This window comes from Osmerus eperlanus, chromosome 7, assembly GCF_963692335.1.
Source record: "Osmerus eperlanus chromosome 7, fOsmEpe2.1, whole genome shotgun sequence".
Lineage (NCBI taxonomy): Eukaryota > Metazoa > Chordata > Actinopteri > Osmeriformes > Osmeridae > Osmerus > Osmerus eperlanus.
In genome coordinates, this window is record NC_085024.1 from 15,253,819 (window position 1) to 15,273,818 (window position 20,000).

Sequence of the window (20,000 nt, forward strand, 5' to 3'; positions counted from 1 at the left end):
GAGGAGGAAGGAGAGGGGAGGGGTGGTGTGAGGGAAGGAGAGGAGAGGAGGAGGAGGAGGGAAGGAGAGGGGAGGGGTGGTGTGTGAGGGAGGAGAGGAAGCGGAGGAGGAGGGAAGGAGAGGGGAGGGTGTGGTGTGAGGGAAGGAGAGGAGAGGAGGCAGAGGAGGGAAGGAGAGGGGAGGGGTGGTGTGAGGGAAGGAGAGGAGAGGAGGCAGAGGAGGGAAGGAGAGGGGAGGGGTGGTGTGAGGGAAGGAGAGGAGAGGAGGCAGAGGAGGGAAGGAGAGGGGAGGGGTGGTGTGAGGGAAGGAGAGGAGAGGAGGCAGAGGAGGGAAGGAGAGGGGAGGGGTGGTGTGAGGAAGGAGAGGAGAGGAGGCAGAGGAGGGAAGGAGAGGGGAGGGGTGGTGTGAGGGAAGGAGAGGAGAGGAGGCAGAGGAGGGAAGGAGAGGGGAGGGGTGGTGTGAGGGAAGGAGAGGGAGAGGAGGCAGAGGAGGGAAGGAGAGGGGAGGGGTGGTGTGAGGGAAGGAGAGGAGAGGAGGAAGGAGAGGGAAGGAGAGGGGAGGGGTGGTGTGAGGGAAGGAGAGGAGAGGAGGCAGAGGAGGGAAGGAGAGGGGAGGGGTGGTGTGAGGGAAGGAGAGGAGAGGAGGAGAGAGGAGGGAAGGAGAGGGGAGGGGGTGGTGTGAGGGAAGGAGAGGAGAGGAGGAGGAGGAGGGAAGGAGAGGGGAGGGGTGGTGTGAGGGAAGGAGAGGAGAGGAGGCAGAGGAGGGAAGGAGAGGGGAGGGGTGGTGTGAGGGAAGGAGAGGAGAGGAGGAGAGGAGGGAAGGAGAGGGGAGGGGTGGTGTGAGGGAAGGAGAGGAGAGGAGGCAGAGGAGGGAAGGAGAGGGGAGGGGTGGTGTGAGGGAAGGAGAGGAGAGGAGGCAGAGGAGGGGAAGGAGAGGGAGGGTGGTGTGAGGGAAGGAGAGGAGAGGAGGAGAGGAGGGAAGGAGAGGGGAGGGGTGGTGTGAGGGAAGGAGAGGAGAGGAGGAGGAGGAGGGAAGGAGAGGGGAGGGGTGGTGTGAGGGAAGGAGAGGAGAGGAGGAGGAGGAGGGAAGGAGAGGGGAGGGGTGGTGTGAGGGAAGGAGAGGAGAGGAGGCAGAGGAGGGAAGGAGAGGGGAGGGGTGGTGTGAGGGAAGGAGAGGAGAGGAGGCAGAGGAGGGAAGGAGAGGGGAGGGGTGGTGTGAGGGAAGGAGAGGAGAGGAGGCAGAGGAGGGAAGGAGAGGGGAGGGGTGGTGTGAGGAAGGAGAGGAGAGGAGGCAGAGGAGGAAGGAGAGGGGAGGGTGGTGTGAGGGAAGGAGAGGAGAGGAGGCAGAGGAGGGAAGGAGAGGGGAGGGGTGGTGTGAGGGAAGGAGAGGAGAGGGAGGCAGAGGAGGGAAGGAGAGGGGAGGGGTGGTGTGAGGGAAGGAGAGGAGAGGAGGCAGAGGAGGGAAGGAGAGGGAGGGGTGGTGTGAGGGAAGGAGAGGAGAGGAGGAGAGGAGGGAAGGAGAGGGGAGGGGTGGTGTGAGGAAGGAGAGGAGAGGAGGCAGAGGAGGGAAGGAGAGGGGAGGGGTGGTGTGAGGGAAGGAGAGGAGAGGAGGCAGAGGAGGGAAGGAGAGGGGAGGGGTGGTGTGAGGGAAGGAGAGGAGGAGGCAGAGGAGGGAAGGAGAGGGGAGGGTGGTGTGAGGAAGGAGAGGAGAGGAGGCAGAGGAGGGAAGGAGAGGGGAGGGGTGGTGTGAGGGAAGGAGAGGAGAGGAGGAGAGGAGGGAAGGAGAGGGAGGGGTGTGTGAGGGAAGGAGAGGAGAGGAGGCAGAGGAGGGAAGGTAGGGGAGGGGTGGTGTGAGGGAAGGAGAGGAGAGGAGGAGAGGAGGGAAGGAGAGGGGGAGGGGTGGTGTGAGGGAAGGAGAGGAGAGGAGGAGAGGAGGGAAGGAGAGGGGAGGGGTGGTGTGAGGGAAGGAGAGGAGAGGAGGAGAGGAGGGAAGGGAGAGGGGAGGGGTGGTGTGAGGAAGGAGAGGAGAGGAGGAGAGGAGGGAAGGAGAGGGGAGGGGTGGGTGAGGAAGGAGAGGAGAGGAGGCAGAGGAGGGAAGGAGAGGGGAGGGGTGGTGTGAGGGAAGGAGAGGAGAGGAGGCAGAGGAGGGAAGGAGAGGGGAGGGGTGGTGTGAGGGAAGGAGAGGAGAGGAGGCAGAGGAGGGAAGGAGAGGGGAGGGGTGGTGTGTGGGAAGGAGAGAGAGGAGGCAGAGGAGGGAAGGAGAGGGGAGGGTGGTGTGAGGGAAGGAGAGGAGAGGAGGCAGAGGAGGGAAGGAGAGGGGAGGGGTGGTGTGAGGGAAGGAGAGGAGAGGAGGCAGAGGAGGAAGGAGAGGGGGAGGGGTGGTGTGAGGGAAGGAGAGGAGAGGAGGAGGAGGAGGGAAGGAGAGGGGAGGGGTGGTGTGAGGGAAGGAGAGGAGAGGAGGAGGAGGAGGGAAGGAGAGGGGAGGGGTGGTGTGAGGGAAGGAGGAGAGGAGGAGGAGGAGGGAAGGAGAGGGGAGGGGTGGTGTGAGGGAAGGAGAGGAGAGGAGGAGGAGGAGGGGAAGGAGGGGGAGGGGGTGGTGTGAGGGAAGGAGAGGAGAGGAGGAGGAGGAGGGAAGGAGAGGGGAGGGGTGGTGTGAGGGAAGGAGAGGAGAGGAGGCAGGAGGAGGGAAGGTGAGGGGAGGGGTGGTGTGAGGAAGGAGAGGAGAGGAGGAGGAGGAGGAAGGAGGGGAGGGGGGGAGGGGGGTGGTGTGAGGAAGGAGAGGAGAGGAGGGGTGGAGGTGAGGGAGGGGGAGGGGTGGTGTGAGGGAAGGAGAGGTGAGGAGGAGGAGGAGGAGGAAGGAGAGGGAGGGGTGGTGTGAGGGAAGGAGAGGAGAGGAGGAGGAGGAGGGAAGGAGAGGGGAGGGGTGGTGTGAGGGAAGGAGAGGAGGAGAGAGAAAGAAAAGTGTCCCCAATGTTGTCATCTTCAAAGTTCTGCCAAACCCAGTAATAAGCTAAGAGCTAACAGAGGACCCCCCCCCCCCTGCTCCCCCCGCCCCCTTCCTCCTCTTTCTCCCCCCCCCCCCCCCCCATCTCTCCTCTTCCCAGGCTGAAAGATGTATGTCCTGGCTCGTCTATGAAAGTCCACACCATCTGGGTGCTAGAGGGCCCTTCCTTCTCTCTGTCTCTCACACACACACACACACACTATGGCCCTTCTCTGCACGACTAACCAGACCCTGATGTCATCAGAATACTAAGGCCTTTAGATGCTTTGTTATGGCTGCACAACACATACACAAACACAACACACACACAGCCACTCATGGCAGACAGTCCTGGTCCCTGTCTTCTTCCAGTTTGGTGACGTACTCCTGGTGTTGCTTCCTTCTGGCCTGTGTTTACCTGGCGTGGTAAACACAGGGCAGGTAAAACCCCTCGCGCGTGCGCGCGTGTCTTCCAGGGGGACTCGGTGCCGGCGGGCGAGGACTGCGCCTTCCCAGACACGGTGACTCTGGAGCAGAAGACCAGCTGCATCGGAGGCACCAGCGGCAGGCTCAGCCTGTGGATGCAGTGGATGCTCCCCAAAGTCACGGCCAAGCTGTTCGCCCCGGACCCCGCCTCCAAGAACACAGGTACGCCTCCGCCCCCCCCCCCCCCCCCCCGGACCCTCTACACCGACACGGAGGACGCTAGCATGGGTTGGGTTGTCGAAAGTACATTTCAAATAAACTGTCTCTGTCTCCAAGATTCTATGTTTGGTGGATACAACTGGCAAGCGGAAATGAAGGCCTTGGATTTGCACTTGTGTGTTTCTTCAAAGTCCTTCACAGTTTTGTTTTATGTGTATGACGTTACTTGGGTGCAAAACCTGATATTACACAAACACGTGTAAAATCAGTTACAATCATAAGTGAAGGGCCCACTTTGGTCCAGTGTAGTTCATTATGTACTGTATCAGCAGATCCTGTTACAGGTACTGCTCTTTATTAGAGCTCTCCTGCTCCTCTAATGCTGAGTATAAATGATCTTCATTGGTTTATTATTGCTGCTGCCTGTAGATGAGGGGAGTCTGGATTCATATATCACCTCTAGTTTTACTCAATGGAGAGAGAGAGAGAGAGAGAGAGAGAGGGAGAGGGAGGGCGCCAGGGAGAACCAGAGCAAGAAGCAGAGAGGGAGAGAGAGAGCGAGCGCGAAGGAGAGTGAAGAAGACAAATAAATAAAAGGGTGATGAATCTCAGAGAACTGCCGCCTCCTCCTCCTCCGTTCACAGATTTACCGTGGCGATGAAAAGCTCGATTTACCTTTAATTGGTCCCCTTAATATCCCGCATCTGCCCACCAGATCGCGCGGCTTAAGTGCTTTGCGGCGGGACCCTGGTTAGGACCTCACAGAGAAGCCAGGGCTTAAAAACTTCCTAAAGAGGCATTAGACTGGATCTAGTCTTAATATCAGCCATGTGAGTGGTGAGGTGCACCCTGCGCTGATCCTGTGTCCATGACGATGGGACCATCACCCGGGCAACGCTTCGGGATTGTTCCCTATTGGAGCCAACCCTCTCTGTCACTCTGGCGTATCTCATATTGTAAACACGCTCCCCTCAGAGAGCCGCCGGAGCCCTGCAGTGTGATACACTGAGGTCATGTGTTCATGGAGTGTTCAGGAAACGGGATTGTCCTCGGGCACCGAATGGAAACCAGACTCTGTATCTAGAGGTGGTTGTTACCATGGATTGTGTGTGTGTGTGTGTGCGTGCGTGCGTGTGTGTGTTGTTTCTACGGAGCATGTTATGTGTCGGTAGATCAGAGACATAACTTCAGGAGTGTGTCAATTGGCAAATGACTCCACGGACCAGCCATAAGCCCCCCCCCCCCCCCCCCACACACACACACACACATGTCCCGTTCTATGAGTTTATGCGGTGTGGGGGGGATGTGTGATGTGGCTCATTAGAAAAACATCACAAATCACACAGTGATTTACTATCTCTTTACATAGTCCCAAGATCTACACTGCACACACACACACATGCACACGCACGTACAACCGGCACTCGGCGAGCTTTGCAGTCCAGCCCCCAAAGCGCTTGGCAACCGGGCATTGTAGTTACAGTGTTTGAAAACATGCCACCAGTCGAGCCCTTCTCCGTGTCAGGGCCGTGGCCCGGCCCGGTGCGACGGGCTGCGGCCCAATAGCAGGGTCTGGATGAGGTTAGTCATGGCACTCACGTCTGTCCTCACGCATGTGTGTGTGTGTCTCACAGAGATCTGTGTGGTCAGCGAGCTGGAAGACCTGAGCGCCTCCGTGGACGTGCAAGATGTCTACACCAAGATCAAGTGCAAAGTGGGGAGTTTCAACATCGACCACTACAAGAGCAGGTAGAACACGCACGCACGCACACACACACACGCACCCCGATTCCCTGGCGGCGTGTTTGTGGCGCTTTCTCAGATTATCGCCTCATGTCATCATCCCACAGCCAGCTGTTGTCACTAGGGCCACACACACACATACGCACACACGCACACACACACACACACAGGTCTGCATGCCTCTGACTCATCTAGCAGGGGAAGGTCAGGATCTCTGTGGCGTCAACCTGGTCCTCATGCAGTGGAAAACCACTGAACCAGAACCCACTCCAAGTGTGAGGTCAAGACCCAGTCCAGGCCCCCTCTGTCCCAGGCCAGCTGTTAGAGGGCCAGCCGTGGACGTGCCGGTTCTGCTGGTTCGGATCCGAGGCCCGCTCTGCGGTAGAGAGAGAACACTTAGCAGACATTCTTAACGGGATAATGGACCTCTGCTCTGACAAGCCAAATGACTGCAGAACTGCCGGGCCAGGCTCTGCTAACAGAGGTGAATACTCAGAGAGAGGGAGAGAGAGATATAAAGAGACCAGAGAGAGGGAGAAGATCGTTTGGGATCGGAGCCCATCTGAACCTTTCGGATGCCAAACCGGCCCAACACAACAGCCAGCCCTTCAGCCAGCCCTCCATCAAACCAGCCAGCCAGCCCTCCATCAAACCAGCCCTCCAGCCAGCCTGCCAGCCAGCCCACACAGCAGCCTCGTTCACGGCTCCCAGTGTAGTAGGGCTGGGAACACAGTACAGGAGGTCAATGAATAATGACAGCCTTGATTGTAAGTGGAGCAGTAGGAGGGGAGAAGGTGTGTGTGTGTGTGCGAGGGCGGGCGGGCTGAGGTTAGAGAGAGAGAGGTGGATAGAGAGACCGAGATAGACGAGGGCTGACAGTGACAGTTCACCCTCATCTGCTCCAAGGAGCAGCTCTCACAGATTGAAGCTGATGTCTTCCAGCTGCTCGGCAAATGTGTGTGTGTGTGTGTGTATGTGTTTTGGGAGGTCTAAATGTATCAGTCAGGATGTGTTCCACTGAGGAGAGAGATTACAGAGACCCCCCCCCCCCCTTTCTCTTACACACACACACACACACACACACCAACACTGAACTCTTGGCCTCCTGGTGAGAGACGTGCTGAGATGGGAGACTCAGAATGTCTTCCATTTGCCCAACACATTCTTAGGCACCCTGCAACAAGATGTGCTTTGAATGTGCTGGGTCTGCGTAGGTTACACACACCCCCACACACACCCACACAGACACACACACACCCCCACACACCCACCCAGGGGGTTTGAGGTTGCTGACATCACCTCTATTCTGAAGGTCTCCACATGAAGACCTCAGTTCTTCTGCTCTCTCATCCACAGGTGCCGCTATGGTAACACGTGCACTGTGTGACATCATCCTTGTTTGTTGTTGTGTGTAACCAGGTTGCATTCAGACACTGAGTCACACACACACACACACACATTTGCTGCCGTGAAAGGAGTAAAGTGAGTGTGCAGTTGGTATATACATTTTCTTCCAGACATGACACTGTCCTCAACCAAGTGTTTTCTATCAAACCAGTAAAAACCCTATATATAATAACACACACACGTGCACACAATCAGACATGCACTAACACACGGACACACACAGACACACACACACACACACACACACGGGTCTGAGTGTGGCATTGTGTGTCCCAGCAGGGCTGGCGAGGCCTGGCACTCAGCCCACTATGAGGGACCTCTGCTGCTCAGCAAGGAGAACGCAGTGGTGAGGTCACCGCTTAGAGCGACCTATCACGGCACTCCGCTTCTCTCTGCCCTCCAGTCGGTGCCTCCGCCTCACCTAGAGGGCCTCGAATCTCACCTTCCCGTGGAGGTGTGGGGGAGACAGACACCTGAAGCCAGACCTCCACAGTGGTCCAGGGACAGATACAACAGCCATGACGCTCACGAGCTGTTTGGGAACAACTGATTTGAATTTTTTTAGGGAATTTCTGCTTTATTGGGATAAAGTGTGGAGTGACAGGAAATGGCCCAGAGTCAAACACGGGCCCGTGCTGTATGGCCTCAACTTATGTGGTACGCACTTCTAGCCTGTGGAACCAGTAAGCCCCCCTACAAAAAAAAAAAAAACTTTTGAAATGTGCATGTCCTATGGGCTGTTGTATCTGAACATGGTTTACCACGGAAAGGAGAGATTGATTTTTGAGCTCTTGACAGACATGTTTGAACATCGATGATAGTCGGCCAACCTGTTGACAGAGTAATGATGATTCAACAATTATTGGTTGTCACCATGGCTCTGTCTCTCCCTCATTTCTCCAGAGCCTCTGATTGGCTAACGGGTAGTTGAGTAAAAAATCAGGTGTCAGGGGGATTTTCTCTGTGGGTGGGGGGGTGGAGCTTGTGCCATGTCCCACCCTAGGCCTGTCCCTGGGGGATGACATCATGACACAGCGCTCCCAGGATGCTCTCATGCTGTCACCTACTGCTGAGGAGGGCCCGCACACACACAAAAAAACACCGTGAGGCCATAGTGTTCAGTACCAGGCCTAGGTTAAGGCTCCTGGACTGTTGTCCATGTTGAGTCCCAGAGAAGGTAAGAGCAGGTTCTCCATGGAAGGAGAGTCCTCCTCCTGCAGCCCCTGGCCTGAAGGTCAGCAGCATCAGACCATCCAGAAGCTTCTAGATCGACAACCCCTTTCCGGTTGGGTTTCAGTGTTTTAAGACCCTTGATTAGTCTCTCCTCATTTGGGTTTACAAATCATCAGTTATTCCTCCGTTTCCCAGCTTATTAAGTTTTCGCCTTTTTGTTCATTCCCCCTCCCCCAACCTTTCTCTCTCTCTCTTTCTGTTTCTCTGTCTCTCGCTCCTCGGGGGGTTTCTCCTGCTCTAGCCCAGAGGAGGGGGTGCTCAGGGCGGGGCCCTGTGGGGGCGTGGTCCTCTCTTGTACAGACAAGCTGAACAGACGCACCGTGCTGTTCCCTCCAGTCAGCAAGCAGGACTCTTTCAGCCACTTCCCTGCCTTCTTCCCCCCTGTAAGAACCTGGTCTCTGGCTTCCTGTCCTAGTCCACTCTGCCAAGCATCCATAGGCTCTGACATGGGAACCCAACCCACAACCTCCCTGATCTGACACCACTGGGACCAGACAAAGCCTGCCCAGACTTCTCAATGGACCATAATCTGACACTAATTTGTGTTATTAAATACTGTTATTATTCAAGTAAAGATACAGTCCAATATTCAAGTCCAAAACATTAAAGGGCAAATATGACACAGTATTATTATTATATAACTGTATGAAATGGCAGTTGGTGTTCCCTCCACACAGAGATTCTGGATGCTCTTGCAGAGCTAATCTGCCGGTGTGTGATTGATTAAAAAAGTTGACTCGCTTTTCTGTCCTAGAAATATCTTTTAATCACGCCGCTCATTTGAGTTTATTTTCTCAGCTTAACTGCAATTTGAATAAATTGTTCGCAGTAATTGCATCTGACAATCAGTGATGAGATTGTGCAGGAGATCTGGGGGTGCGTGATTAATCTGATATAAGATTTAGATCCACTCCTGGTAGAATGTGATAGCTTAATGCTGTATTTAATTCCCTGACTGTTATTGTAAGACAATCAGGTTTCATGGCAGGCCTCTTAGCCGTAAGACCTATAGTCTCAGTGAGGGAATAGAACAGGAATAGACTGAGTGCTCTTGCTAGCTATCTGGCTGCAGGTTTCTGCTTAGCTGTTAGCTTCAGCTTGGCTAGCTTGCTAATTCTGTTAGCCTCACAGAGAGTTAAAAGGCATCCGTTCTCATTGGGTGACGTATGTCACAGTGCTTCATGGAGGATTTATAGTTCCTAACCAGATTTTGCCCACTACTTCCTGGATGTTTTGTTGTTGCCAGGCAAGTAAATTAATGTTGTGACGTTCTGTTAGGAACTAGTTGAGTCTCCAGAGTCACAGTAACATCTCTCCAGTCTGAGGCTGATGTCAGCCTGTTCCTAGTGATGTCACAGTTCTCTTATCTCCCCTGTCAGACTGCCGCCAAGGTTCTCGAAGTTTCCCACCAGCAGCACGGCTTCCTGTCGATCACCTACACCCAGGCTGTCACCAAGAACGTCCGCCACAAGCTCACCACGCGGCCAATCAGCTCGCGCGGCGGGGGCGGGGTGGAGGGGCTCGCCGACGCCTCGCCACACTACCTGCGTGAGATCCTGCTGACGGCTCAGCCCTTCGACGTGGTCCTCTCCTGTCCGCTGCTGGCCACCGTAGCCGGCCTGTTCCACGCCACGTTGCCGCGACGATACCGCGACCGGGGCAAGTCGTCGGGCCAGCCAATGAGGAGCCACACGCTGACGTCCCGTTGCCTCCCGCTCATCTACATCAACACCAGCGTCATCCGAGTGTTCTGCCCCAGCAACCAGGACCAACACGCTGGCCCAGGTAGACACGCACACACCCGCGCACAACCACAACAGAGTTGAGCAAGCGACTTGCGACCATCTCCTCAACTGACCCAGCAGAAGCTCTGCAGATGTCAGTGTCTGCTAGAGCTCTCAGGAAGAGCATAGCTGAGGTCTGGGCGTGCCACAGCCCTGCTCCGTCCTACGGGACTGTCTATTGTGTTCGAACCACATGGGAGGGCTTGTTGTGTCTGACTGGGGACTTGAGTAATGGACCATGTTCTCATGTTTGTGGTCCCCTCTTTCTCTCTCGGGGTCTAATATGGAGTGTATGTGTGTGTGTGTGTGTCTCCAGAGCCCTCCCAGAGGACAGAAGACACCCTGGTGCTCAAGGTGGGCTCTGTCAGTGTGGCACCCCAGGCTGACAACCCCCTGACACGCAGTGTCCTACGCAAGGACATCTACCAGTAAGTCCTCTCTTTTCATCTCCTCCTCTCGACTCCTTCTCTCATCTCCTCCTCTCGACTCCTCATCTCCTCCTCTCGACTCCTTCTGTCATCTCCTCCTCTTGACTCCTCCTCTCATCTCCTCCTCTCTACGACTCCTCTCGACTCCTCCTCTCGACGATTCCTCTCATCTCCTCCTCTCGACTCCTCCTCTCATCTCCTCCTCTAGAATCCTCCTCTCATCTCCTCCTCTCGACTCCTCTTCTCATCTCCTCCTCTCGACTCATTCTCTCATCTCCTCCTCTCGACTCCTTCTCTCATCTCCTCCTCTCGACTCCTCTCATCTCCTCCTCTCGACTCCTCATCTCCTCCTCTCGACTCCTCCTGTTTTCTCTCCTGTCCTCCTGGTCTCTCGTCTCCATCTGTCAAACTACCTTCCCTGTGTTGTTACACACACACGCACAGCTATTTTTAGCTCCCCTAGACCTCTAGTTTACCACAATCCATTGAAAAGTGTCATTCAAAATGAGTCTGGTCTCATACGTCCTGCCACACTCCATAAAGACGGGCCCAGGAGGAGAGCTCTCCTGGAGAACCAGAATACGAGTCAGAGGGGGGAGGACGGGCAGAGGCGGGCGGGTGAGTGAGAGATGTGTGTGTGTGTGTGTGTGGGGGGGGTTGCCCTCCAGGGGGGTCACAGTGCGGTTAGAGCGCCCCAGTGTGGTCAGGCGAGGCGATGACGTAGCTGCATGTGTGAGAGGGAGTGCGTGTGAGCGTGTGTGACTGACACTCGGGGCTCGTCGGTGTGAAACACAAGACTGTTGATGCAAGGCCCTAGTGCCATGTGGATCAAAGCTGCCAGCTCCGAGCCTCGCGACTTCTGAGGGCAGGCGTCCACCCCTCACAACACGTACCGGGAGGGAGATAGGGAGATAGAGGGAGATAGAGGGAGAGAGGGGGAGAGAGGGGGAGAGAGAGAGAGGGAGAGAGGGGAGGTCTGGGTGCGTCTGGATTGTGTCATAGCTGCCTGGTGAGCAGAGCCAGGGCGAGCCAGGCGGAGGGAGCTGGCAGGCACATGGAGCCCAGCAGATAAAAGGGGAGGGTAATGCCGAGTGCAGCTGCCGGAGAGATGGAAACTGACAGTGGAACCGGAGGGAGGGGAACGTGGACGAGAGGAGGAGAAAAAGAGAACGAAGGAAAAGGGAGAGGGAGAGGAAGAAAAGAGGGTCCACTCCAGCCTTCATTGCGGCTTTCAGTTCGAGTTAGGGCCAGGGTGATGGAGATTGGGGCGAGCAGGGAGAAACAGGAGGGAGCAGGGAGGGAGGGAGAGATAGAAATAAATGGCAACATAGAGAGGGGGGAGGAGGAGAGAGGGAGAGGACAAGGAGAGAGAAGAGGGGATTACCCCAAACTGTCTCCTCCTTCCAGTAATTACAGCTCTGACTCCAGTAGGGTTCGTGTTTGTGTTTACATTTGTGCGAGTGCCCTTTCCAAGTAGTTCCTCAAAGCCAGTGAGATGCCAGCCCCCCATGTCTCCCATGTAGCAGTGGTGTCAGGGCTCGGGAGGTGATGGATGGTGATGCGTGGTGCACAGAGGAGACCCTTCTGGTTCCTGCCTCACCCAGACCCCCCCGAAACCCGGCACAGGGAAGCCGCCGTGCTTATTACAGGACTCTGCGGTCCATAATGCTCCTCTCTGAAGAACCACCGGCACTGGAACTACTGTGCCTCCCACTGCAGGGAGCTATCGGAACATCACCTCCCTCCTCCCCCCCCCCCCCCCCCCCCCCTGGTGATTTACAGCAGTGAGAGAGGCGGCTGGCGCAGCCTCCCATCCAGGGCTCCTCTGGGTCGGACGACGGGACACCCACGTCGTGTCACCAGCCTGGGTGTCCCTGTGACGCTCTGTAATCAGACGGGTGGTCGTGACCTCACCGCTGAGCACTTCCTGTGGCTCTGCCAGCACAGCGAGAGAGAGAGGGGGGGGGGGGGAGAGAGAGAAAGGGGGGGGAGAGAGGGGGAGAGATTGAGAGAGGGCGGGGGGAGAAAGGTAGGGGAGAGAGGGGGAGAGAGAGAGGGAGGGGGGGAGAGAGGGAGAAAGGCGGGGAGAGAGAGGGGGAAAGAGGGGGAGAGAGAGAGAGGGAGGGGGAGAGAGACAGAGGGAGGGGGAGAGAGACAGAGGGAGGGGGAGAGAGACAGAGAGAGAGAGAAAGAGAGAGGGAGGGAGCGAGGGAGGGAGGGAGAAAGGGGGGGAGAGAGAGAGATTGAGATATTTTCAGTGCCGGTAGCCAACTGCCACTGTTGTTTCTTCCCCCCGTGTCGTACAGCAGGTCCAGCCAGGCCTTCAGTATGGTACTGGGTTTACAGTAGGTGACAAATAAGTGTACTCAACTCCAAAGGTTCTATAAACAGGCTCTAGATTAACTTGGAAGCCATTGACAGGTTAATTTGATTCTGTCGTGTGACATATACATGAATAAACATTGATATGTGTTGTACATTAATATACATTAGTTCCCAGCCTGGGAACGACTTCCCTCCTGACCTGCTGAGCTGGAGTGTGGAGCAGGGCTTCATCTCCCTCTCTCTCTCTCACTCTCACTCTTCTCTCTCTCCTCCACCTCACTCACTATCTCGCTCTTCTCTCTCTCCCTCCACCTCTCACTATCTCGCTCTCTTTCTCTTCTCCCTCTCTCTTTCCCTCTTTCTCTCACCCCTCCCTCCCCATCTCTCTCTCTCTCTCTCTCTCTCTCTCTCTCTCTCTCTCTCTCTCTCTCTGCCTACAAGGCCGCTGTCAATTTACACAGCTGAAATCATTTTCCTGACTTGAAAAAGAGGGATTTTTCCAAGTACATGAGCGCAGTCACGGGAATGTCCAGCATGCCTTCAGCCGGACTTTCTTGTGGTTAGGGCTTTCTGTAAAATCTCACAGATCTCTCACTCTTTCTTTCTTTCTTTTTCTTGGTCCTCCCACCCCTTCTCGCTCACTCTCTCGCTCGATGTTGCTCTCGCTCTCTCTTGCTCTCTCTCTTTCTCCCTCTCTCCTCCCACTATTTTTCCAGTTCGATCTTGCTCATGGAACACTTAATTGAAATCCTGTTGTTAGTGGAGCAGAAGGGGCTAATAGGGCCCACTTGTTGAACGAGCCAGGGAGAGCAAGCTTGTCACTGAGGGCAGGCCACCGTGTGACATCACAGACACGTGTGACATCACACGGACAGTCGGACAAACGGATGGAGAGAGAAAGAAAGTGTGGTCATAGAGAGAAATTATTATCTTACAGCCCCCTTAAATCACCTTGTTCCCTCCCCCCCTCCCCCTCCAGGCATTAATAGAGAGAGAGAGAGAGAGAGAGAGAGAGAGAGAGAGAGAGAGAGAGAGAGAGAGAGAGAGAGAGAGAAAGAGAGAGAGAGAGAGAGAAAATAACCATGAAAGGGAGGGTCAGCCAGAACAAACATTGTTTTGTCAGTCAGCAAATGAACCACCTGGATCTGGTCACCAGAAGGAGATATTTCACGTCAGGCCGACCGACGCGCAGGATTAATGCAATCTCAAATTGTTTTTAAAAATGGAACCGCCGTTCGGCCCGAGTAAATCAAACATCCTTTTTTATTAAAGTTCCTCCCCGGAATTTATGTCTGGAGTCCAAGGGGGTTTTGCGCGCAACCCGACGGATGATATTTGAAATAAGCTGGGATCAGTTGTGGTGTTCAGGCAGGCCCAGACAGCGTGTCCTAATGTGAACGGGAGGTTTGAACAGACCCCCAGGGCCCCGCTGCAGCCCCCAGGACCATTATTCTCTCTCTCTCATCGCTCCTTTTCCTTTTGTTGAAGCGATATTTGTCATTCTTTCTGTGGGAAATGTTCCTCAGATCCATGTTTGTCCACGTCCCTAATGACACCAGCTGCCCTATCAAATGACGTGAAGCCTGTCCAGGAGAACATGAGAAGCTGTCACATCCAATGTCATTAATGGGGAGAAGGCGGGGGGGGGGGGGGGGTGCTTGTTTTGGGCTGGATGACGTGAGGTGGAGGGGTTTCTAGAAGGGCTGAGGGCTGGAGGTTAGATGGATTGAGGCAGGAAGGTAGAAGGTTCAAAGGCTGGAAGGTACCGTAGATTGATGGAGCTGGGAATTATGATTGTGTGCTGTGCGTGTCGGTCCATGCGTGCTTATATAGGCCTACTGTATATGCGCGCGCACGCGTGTATATGTATGTGTCCGTGTGTGTGTCCGTGTGGTGTGTGTGTGTGAGCGAGCAGGCCAGCCATGCTGCCTCTGTGTTGTGGGATCTGCTGACTTCTGTGTACAGCCTGTGGTTCATTCCTCGCATGTCTGTGGCCGCTGTGAAGTTGTCCTCCGCCTCGCAGCCCTGTGAGAAGCTGCACCGCAACACTTGTACTCCTCAGACGCCACTTCCAGCCTTAGTGGGATTAGGGGGCTAAAGCAGCCCGTCTTTACTGTGCACTTATGGGGCCATTTTGTCTATATGTCCTCCCCCCGTCCCTCACCATAGCATGGTTGTAGTGAGGGGAGAGAGCTATGAGGACCGCAGAGAAATGAAATAAGTAAACCGTCGTTTTCGCTCCCCTTTTCTCGCTGTCAGCTCTCTTCCTCTTTATCTCTCTCTCTCTCTCTCTGTGAGGGAAAGCTGGGGGTTTAAGTTTAGCACCATAGCAGCGTGCAGCAGTGTGACAGGCAGCAGAGCCCCCTGCTGTGGATCCTGTCCTGCGAGGGCTGAGGGCAGGACCTGGGTCCCGGGCCGTGGTCTTCCTGGTTCTGTCCTTGGAGGATCTGCCCGGCTGTCAGTCAGCACGGGCCGGGTTGTGACAGGGGTCACCTTTCAGCTGTCCTGCACTCGTAAAGGTTCTGGTCCAGGGCGGCAGCCTGTATGTGTGTGTGTGTGTGTTTTTGTGTGTGTGATTCCGCCAGTGCTGCCAAACGGCGGCTCATCCTGTGGCAGGAACCAGGATGTTGGATGCTAAGAATACACACACACACACTTACACACTCTACTCTCTGCTACACAGGACTACAATGCAAAAAGTCTACTGGTGTTACTCATCAGTGTGTGTGTGTGCGCGTGCATGCGAGTGTGTTTTCCACCCATTCCAGCTGCGTTCAGTCACACTATGTTCCTGTTCTCGCTGCTCATGACATGTTGACATGTGAGCATCCTGTGTGTGTGGAGTGACTCCACTGTCCTGCCCCCCCCCGCCCCCCCTCCTGCCCCCGACCCCTCCCCCCCTGCCCCCCGACCCACCCTGACAGATCTGGACCTCAGCAGACCCAGCCCGTGTCGAGGATACACACACGCAGGAATGCGGCAACACCGATAGAGAATGTGTCTCCACCAGATCCAGTTACTTTCCGTCGGATTTATGTGGAAACAGCTTAACGTGATCCATGTGTCACGATGGCAGGTTTGGAAAGACTGGCAAGGGGAGAAGGGGGGAGAAGGGGGGAGAAGGGGGGAGAAGGGGGGAGAAGGGGGGAGAAGGGGGGAGAAGGGGGGAGAAGGGGGGAGAAGGGGGGAGAAGGGGGCGGGGGAAGGAGAGTTGGGGGGAGAAGGGGGCGGGGGAAGGAGAGTTGGGGGGGGGGGGGGGGCGGGTAGGGAAGAATGACAGTTGTTCACATGACAACTGTCTCTTTTGTCCCACGAACAGTAAAACCGGCTCTTGTGATGTCCCAGACGTTGTCTGACAATCTGTGTGCTCCCCACAGATGGACTGAGTTATTCAATCAAAAAGGGTTCAGATTGATTTTAATCAAATAGAGTAGCATTGTACTGAAGCTAAACTAAGCCCAGATCGACTGTGTTTTTAGCGCTGCTTCCTGCAGTACAGCAGTGCATGCTCTGTGTGGTTGCTTCACATCACATTCAGCTCATTTGGGACTCTTCCATCGCTTCCTTTGTCTTAAGAAAACAAAATCAGCCTAAATCAAATGCACCCCAAGTATTTGGCAGTGTTGGGGTATCTGCCCCAGGTCTGACGCAGGGCCAGCAGGCCAGGGTGGAGAGAGAGAGAGAGAGAGAGGCAGCCCTAGCAACCCCAGGAAGGAATGTCCAGATGCCTTCTGAAGTGCATGTGTGAAGCCACAAGCAGGCTGTGGCTGAGCCAGCGCACAGGGATAATGGCTTAATGTGTGTCTAATAAGAGGCCCATTACAACCCCAGGGTGCCCCCGCTGACATGAAACAAGCACGGGCTCAAGAACGGCCCTGCGCAGCCTCCTCTCTCTCTCTCTCTCTCTCTCTCTCCTCTCCTCGTCCTCCTCGTCCGACACCTCCATGAAACATCCCTTCCCGTCCTCCTCCGCTTCCCACGGTTCCTGCTCCTCTTGCCCCGACATCTCATCCTCCTCCTCCTAAATCGTGCAGTTACTTGACGTCAGTGCAGTGGATCGTACTGTAGGTAAGTGGGTTGCGTTTGAGGTACTTCACGGCAGGGTGTTATGTTTGAGGTACTTTACGGTGGCATGGTGCATTGCAGGTACTTGTTGAGGTTCGTCGTGTGCCAGGTCGGGGTTCAAGAGGGAGACCCAGAGAGAGAGGTGAGGCCTGGGTTTGACAGACCCAGAGAGAGAGATGTGAGGCCTGGGTTTGACAGACCCAGAGAGAGAGATGTGAGGCCTGGGTTTGACAGACCCAGAGAGAGAGATGTGAGGCCTAGGTGAGGCACTGGACAGGCAGCTCGTCTCTGGTGGTCCTCTTTCCTCTCCTCCTCTTCCTCTCCTCTTTCCTCTCCTCTCCTTCGGACCGCCAACCTTGCTTCTCAACCCCACCCAGCTCTCAAATCACGACACACACACACAGCTGCATAGTTACGCACATTTAACAGGACCAAAAATTATGAACTTGAACAAATATGCTGTGCTCGATATGTTTTGTGAAATAAGGTCCAAGTGCTGGCAGGACTTGCCTCCATTATGACGAATGTTCAAAGCGGCATCCTTCCCTCTCTGGTTTTCCATTCTAACAAGTGAAAATCATTTGAAGATTTTTTTGTCGAGGACGGTTGTTTCTGGAATGGTGCTCAGATTAGGCTGGTTAATGGATTGATATTATTGCCTTTTTAAAGCCACTTAGTTTGTGTTCAAAGAGAGGCTGGCTGGTTTGATGGAGGCCCAGCTGAGAGGCACATGTGGGCGAGCCAAGACCCTGACAGTGTGCGTGTGTTTGTGTGTGCACGTGTGTGTTTGTGTAACTCCGAGACAGATCTGTAGAATATAGTCAGGCTCAGTACGGACGTTGCCTGAGAAGACTGGGTTCTGGCCTCGTATTCCTCCTTCAAATCTCTTGGAATCTTGTCTACCCCCCCTTTCCTCCTAAACCCCCCCCCCCCCACACCCCCACACACACACACACACTCCCTCCTTTCCACCCGGGACTGGTCAGCTCACAGGATGTTGTCGAGCATTTCCTGCCACCAGAGTGCGGGAGGAAGGAAGCAGGGCGCAGCTTCGTTTGATGTCTGATCTCCCCCCCCCCCTAATGCTTTTCACCTGCCGTGTTTACTGAACAGCTTCTCTGTTCAACAGAAGCACCCGTCCCGTCCTCCCCCCCCCCTCCCTCCCCCCCCCCCCCCCCCCTCCCTCCCTCTCGTAACCGCCCCCTGTTTTATATTCCGTGTTTCCAGGGCTTGTGCAGGGGGTCGTCTCCAGCCCTGAGTGGGTCCTGTAGTTGCGGCCTGTCTCTCGTCTCCCCGGTGCGTTCTAATAGGATCAAGACCCACCAGCTCACACTCGACACACACACGCAGGCTTTATATAGAGCCTCCCTCTGTGGGCCGCTGATATCCCAACCATTGGTTCCTTTCTTTTGGTTTGGTCTTTCTTTTTTGTCGGACTTACTTTCTTTTTTTCTTCTTCTCTGCCTTTACTTCTCTTTTGTTTGGATTTGTTGTTTCGGGGTTCATGGGGGAGAGAGAAGTTTTTTGTGTGTGTGTGGGGGGGGGAGGGGGGAGGGTTCCAGAGCTGCATGGCGCAAGCTGTGGTTGGTAGGTTTGGCAGGGCCGAGCCCTCAAGGGATACTTCCTCCTCCTCCGTCTCTCTGCTCTACTTCATTCTCTCTCAGTCCATCCCTCTCTCCATAGTCTCTTGCCTGTTGCACAGTAAGTTTCACAATAGGTCTGGTGCCCACTGCTTATTGAATCAGTGTGTGGTGCCAACCAGCTTTGAAGAACAGTGTCTGTCTGTCTGTCAGGCCAGTAATACTGTTTGACAAGGACCAGATGACTCAGATTGAATGCAGCTTTACCTCTCCATCTTGCCTCACCTTTCATGTCCACTCCTACCTTACATCTCTCTCTCTCTCCCTTCCCTGTCTCCCCTCTCGCACACCCACTAACACACGTACACACAAGTTCTGCCCTTGTTCCAAAGACGCTCGGAGAAAGAATGAGCTGATGTGGGAAGCATCTGTGCTGCAGGTTCTCCACATGACTTTACACAGTTCTCCGGGCTGACATAAATGTATGAGGACATTATCTCATGAGAAAGTGGTTGTATCCCCACTGTGTTAGACCTCTCCTGACCCCCCTCCCCTCTCCCTCAGCACCGGAGACAAGCCTCAGCCCCGCTAACGACTGATTGAGACATGCGTTTTTAATTCCATTATGTGGAAGCTTCCAGCGCCAAGCAGTTGTATGTCTTTTCTCTTCTTCTGCCTTTTGTGTTTATCGAGAGGTAATTTGAATGAGTACAAAATGTTGTTTAAGGTCAAGGGAAAATGTTTTTTGTTGTTGTGGGTGGGGGGGTGGAAACCTTCTGTTTCAGGCATCTGACTCCTTGTTTGTGTGGCTTGTCTGCCTCGACCGGTAACATCAGTTCAACCTAATCAAATATGGCGATCGTTTTCCTGACTTTGTTTAGGAAAAATTCCATGCTTTATCCCAACAAGGATAAATCCTTGATATGTAATCCCACTTATTTAAACATTTGTCAGAATTAAATAATTGATGTAAACATCTCATGATCAACATCAAACGATTCTGCCAGGGATTTCACATCTGACTGACGGGGGGGGAACAAAAATACCTACAAAGTGCATCTTCAGAACACACACACACAGGGGGAAGGGGGAGGGGTCCTCCAGCATAATGCAAACCACATTGGAAATACTGAACCGCTTAATCAATTTGGAGTGGAAAAAACAGTAGTGGCTCATGATTCTGGATCCATAAAGCGGGCCTAATTTTACAGGGTCATAAAAGACCCTACTGCTCAGGCATCACAGCCCTCAGGGTGGGGGTGTGTGTGTGTGTGGGGGGGGGGGGGGGGGTCAGGAGCTGTGTAATCACACTGATGGGAGGCTCACATCATAAACGGGATGGGGGGGGGGTCGGGGGAGAGCAGGGAAAGCTGGGCTTTAGGGTATGTAGAGACTAGCGCAAGTCAGCATAGCTTTTGAACGATCCAAGGAAATAAAAACACGTATTTTTCATCTTAGTGAGACTTTGGTGAGAAAGGTGGGATAATATGTGTTACTTGCAGATTTCGTGCCGAACACAACGTTGTACCGTGTCTTACTAGACTACTACCAACAGCAGAGCAACTACTGTACTGCACTTTCATATCTTTTCAACCGCAAAATCCATCATTGAGTAAGTGTGCTGACACACTATTTTCAATTACTGTCAAATACTTGTGGTGCGCTTGATTTAGGCAACGTGGCTAGAGAAACCCAGTAAAAGTGTCCTCAAATGGCTCACTCCGAGGCGAACCAAATGCACCGCTCGGTCTCGCGCAGCCTTTGACCTTGCTCTGCCACCAGGACCGCCTGCCTCTTCATGTCCTCTA

General features: G+C 54.4%; 1 protein-coding gene across 1 annotated transcript in view; it reads left to right on the forward strand.

The window, feature by feature from the left end:
• LOC134023840 (intermembrane lipid transfer protein VPS13B) overlaps positions 1-20,000 on the forward strand; it is a 152,059-nt gene that overhangs the window by 57,218 nt on the left and 74,841 nt on the right. The window contains exons 10-14 of the mRNA XM_062466198.1: positions 3,459-3,630; positions 5,262-5,376; positions 8,252-8,393; positions 9,390-9,795; positions 10,111-10,222. Coding sequence (XP_062322182.1) covers positions 3,459-3,630; positions 5,262-5,376; positions 8,252-8,393; positions 9,390-9,795; positions 10,111-10,222 — 947 coding nt within the window. The remainder of the gene's footprint in view (positions 1-3,458; positions 3,631-5,261; positions 5,377-8,251; positions 8,394-9,389; positions 9,796-10,110; positions 10,223-20,000) is intronic.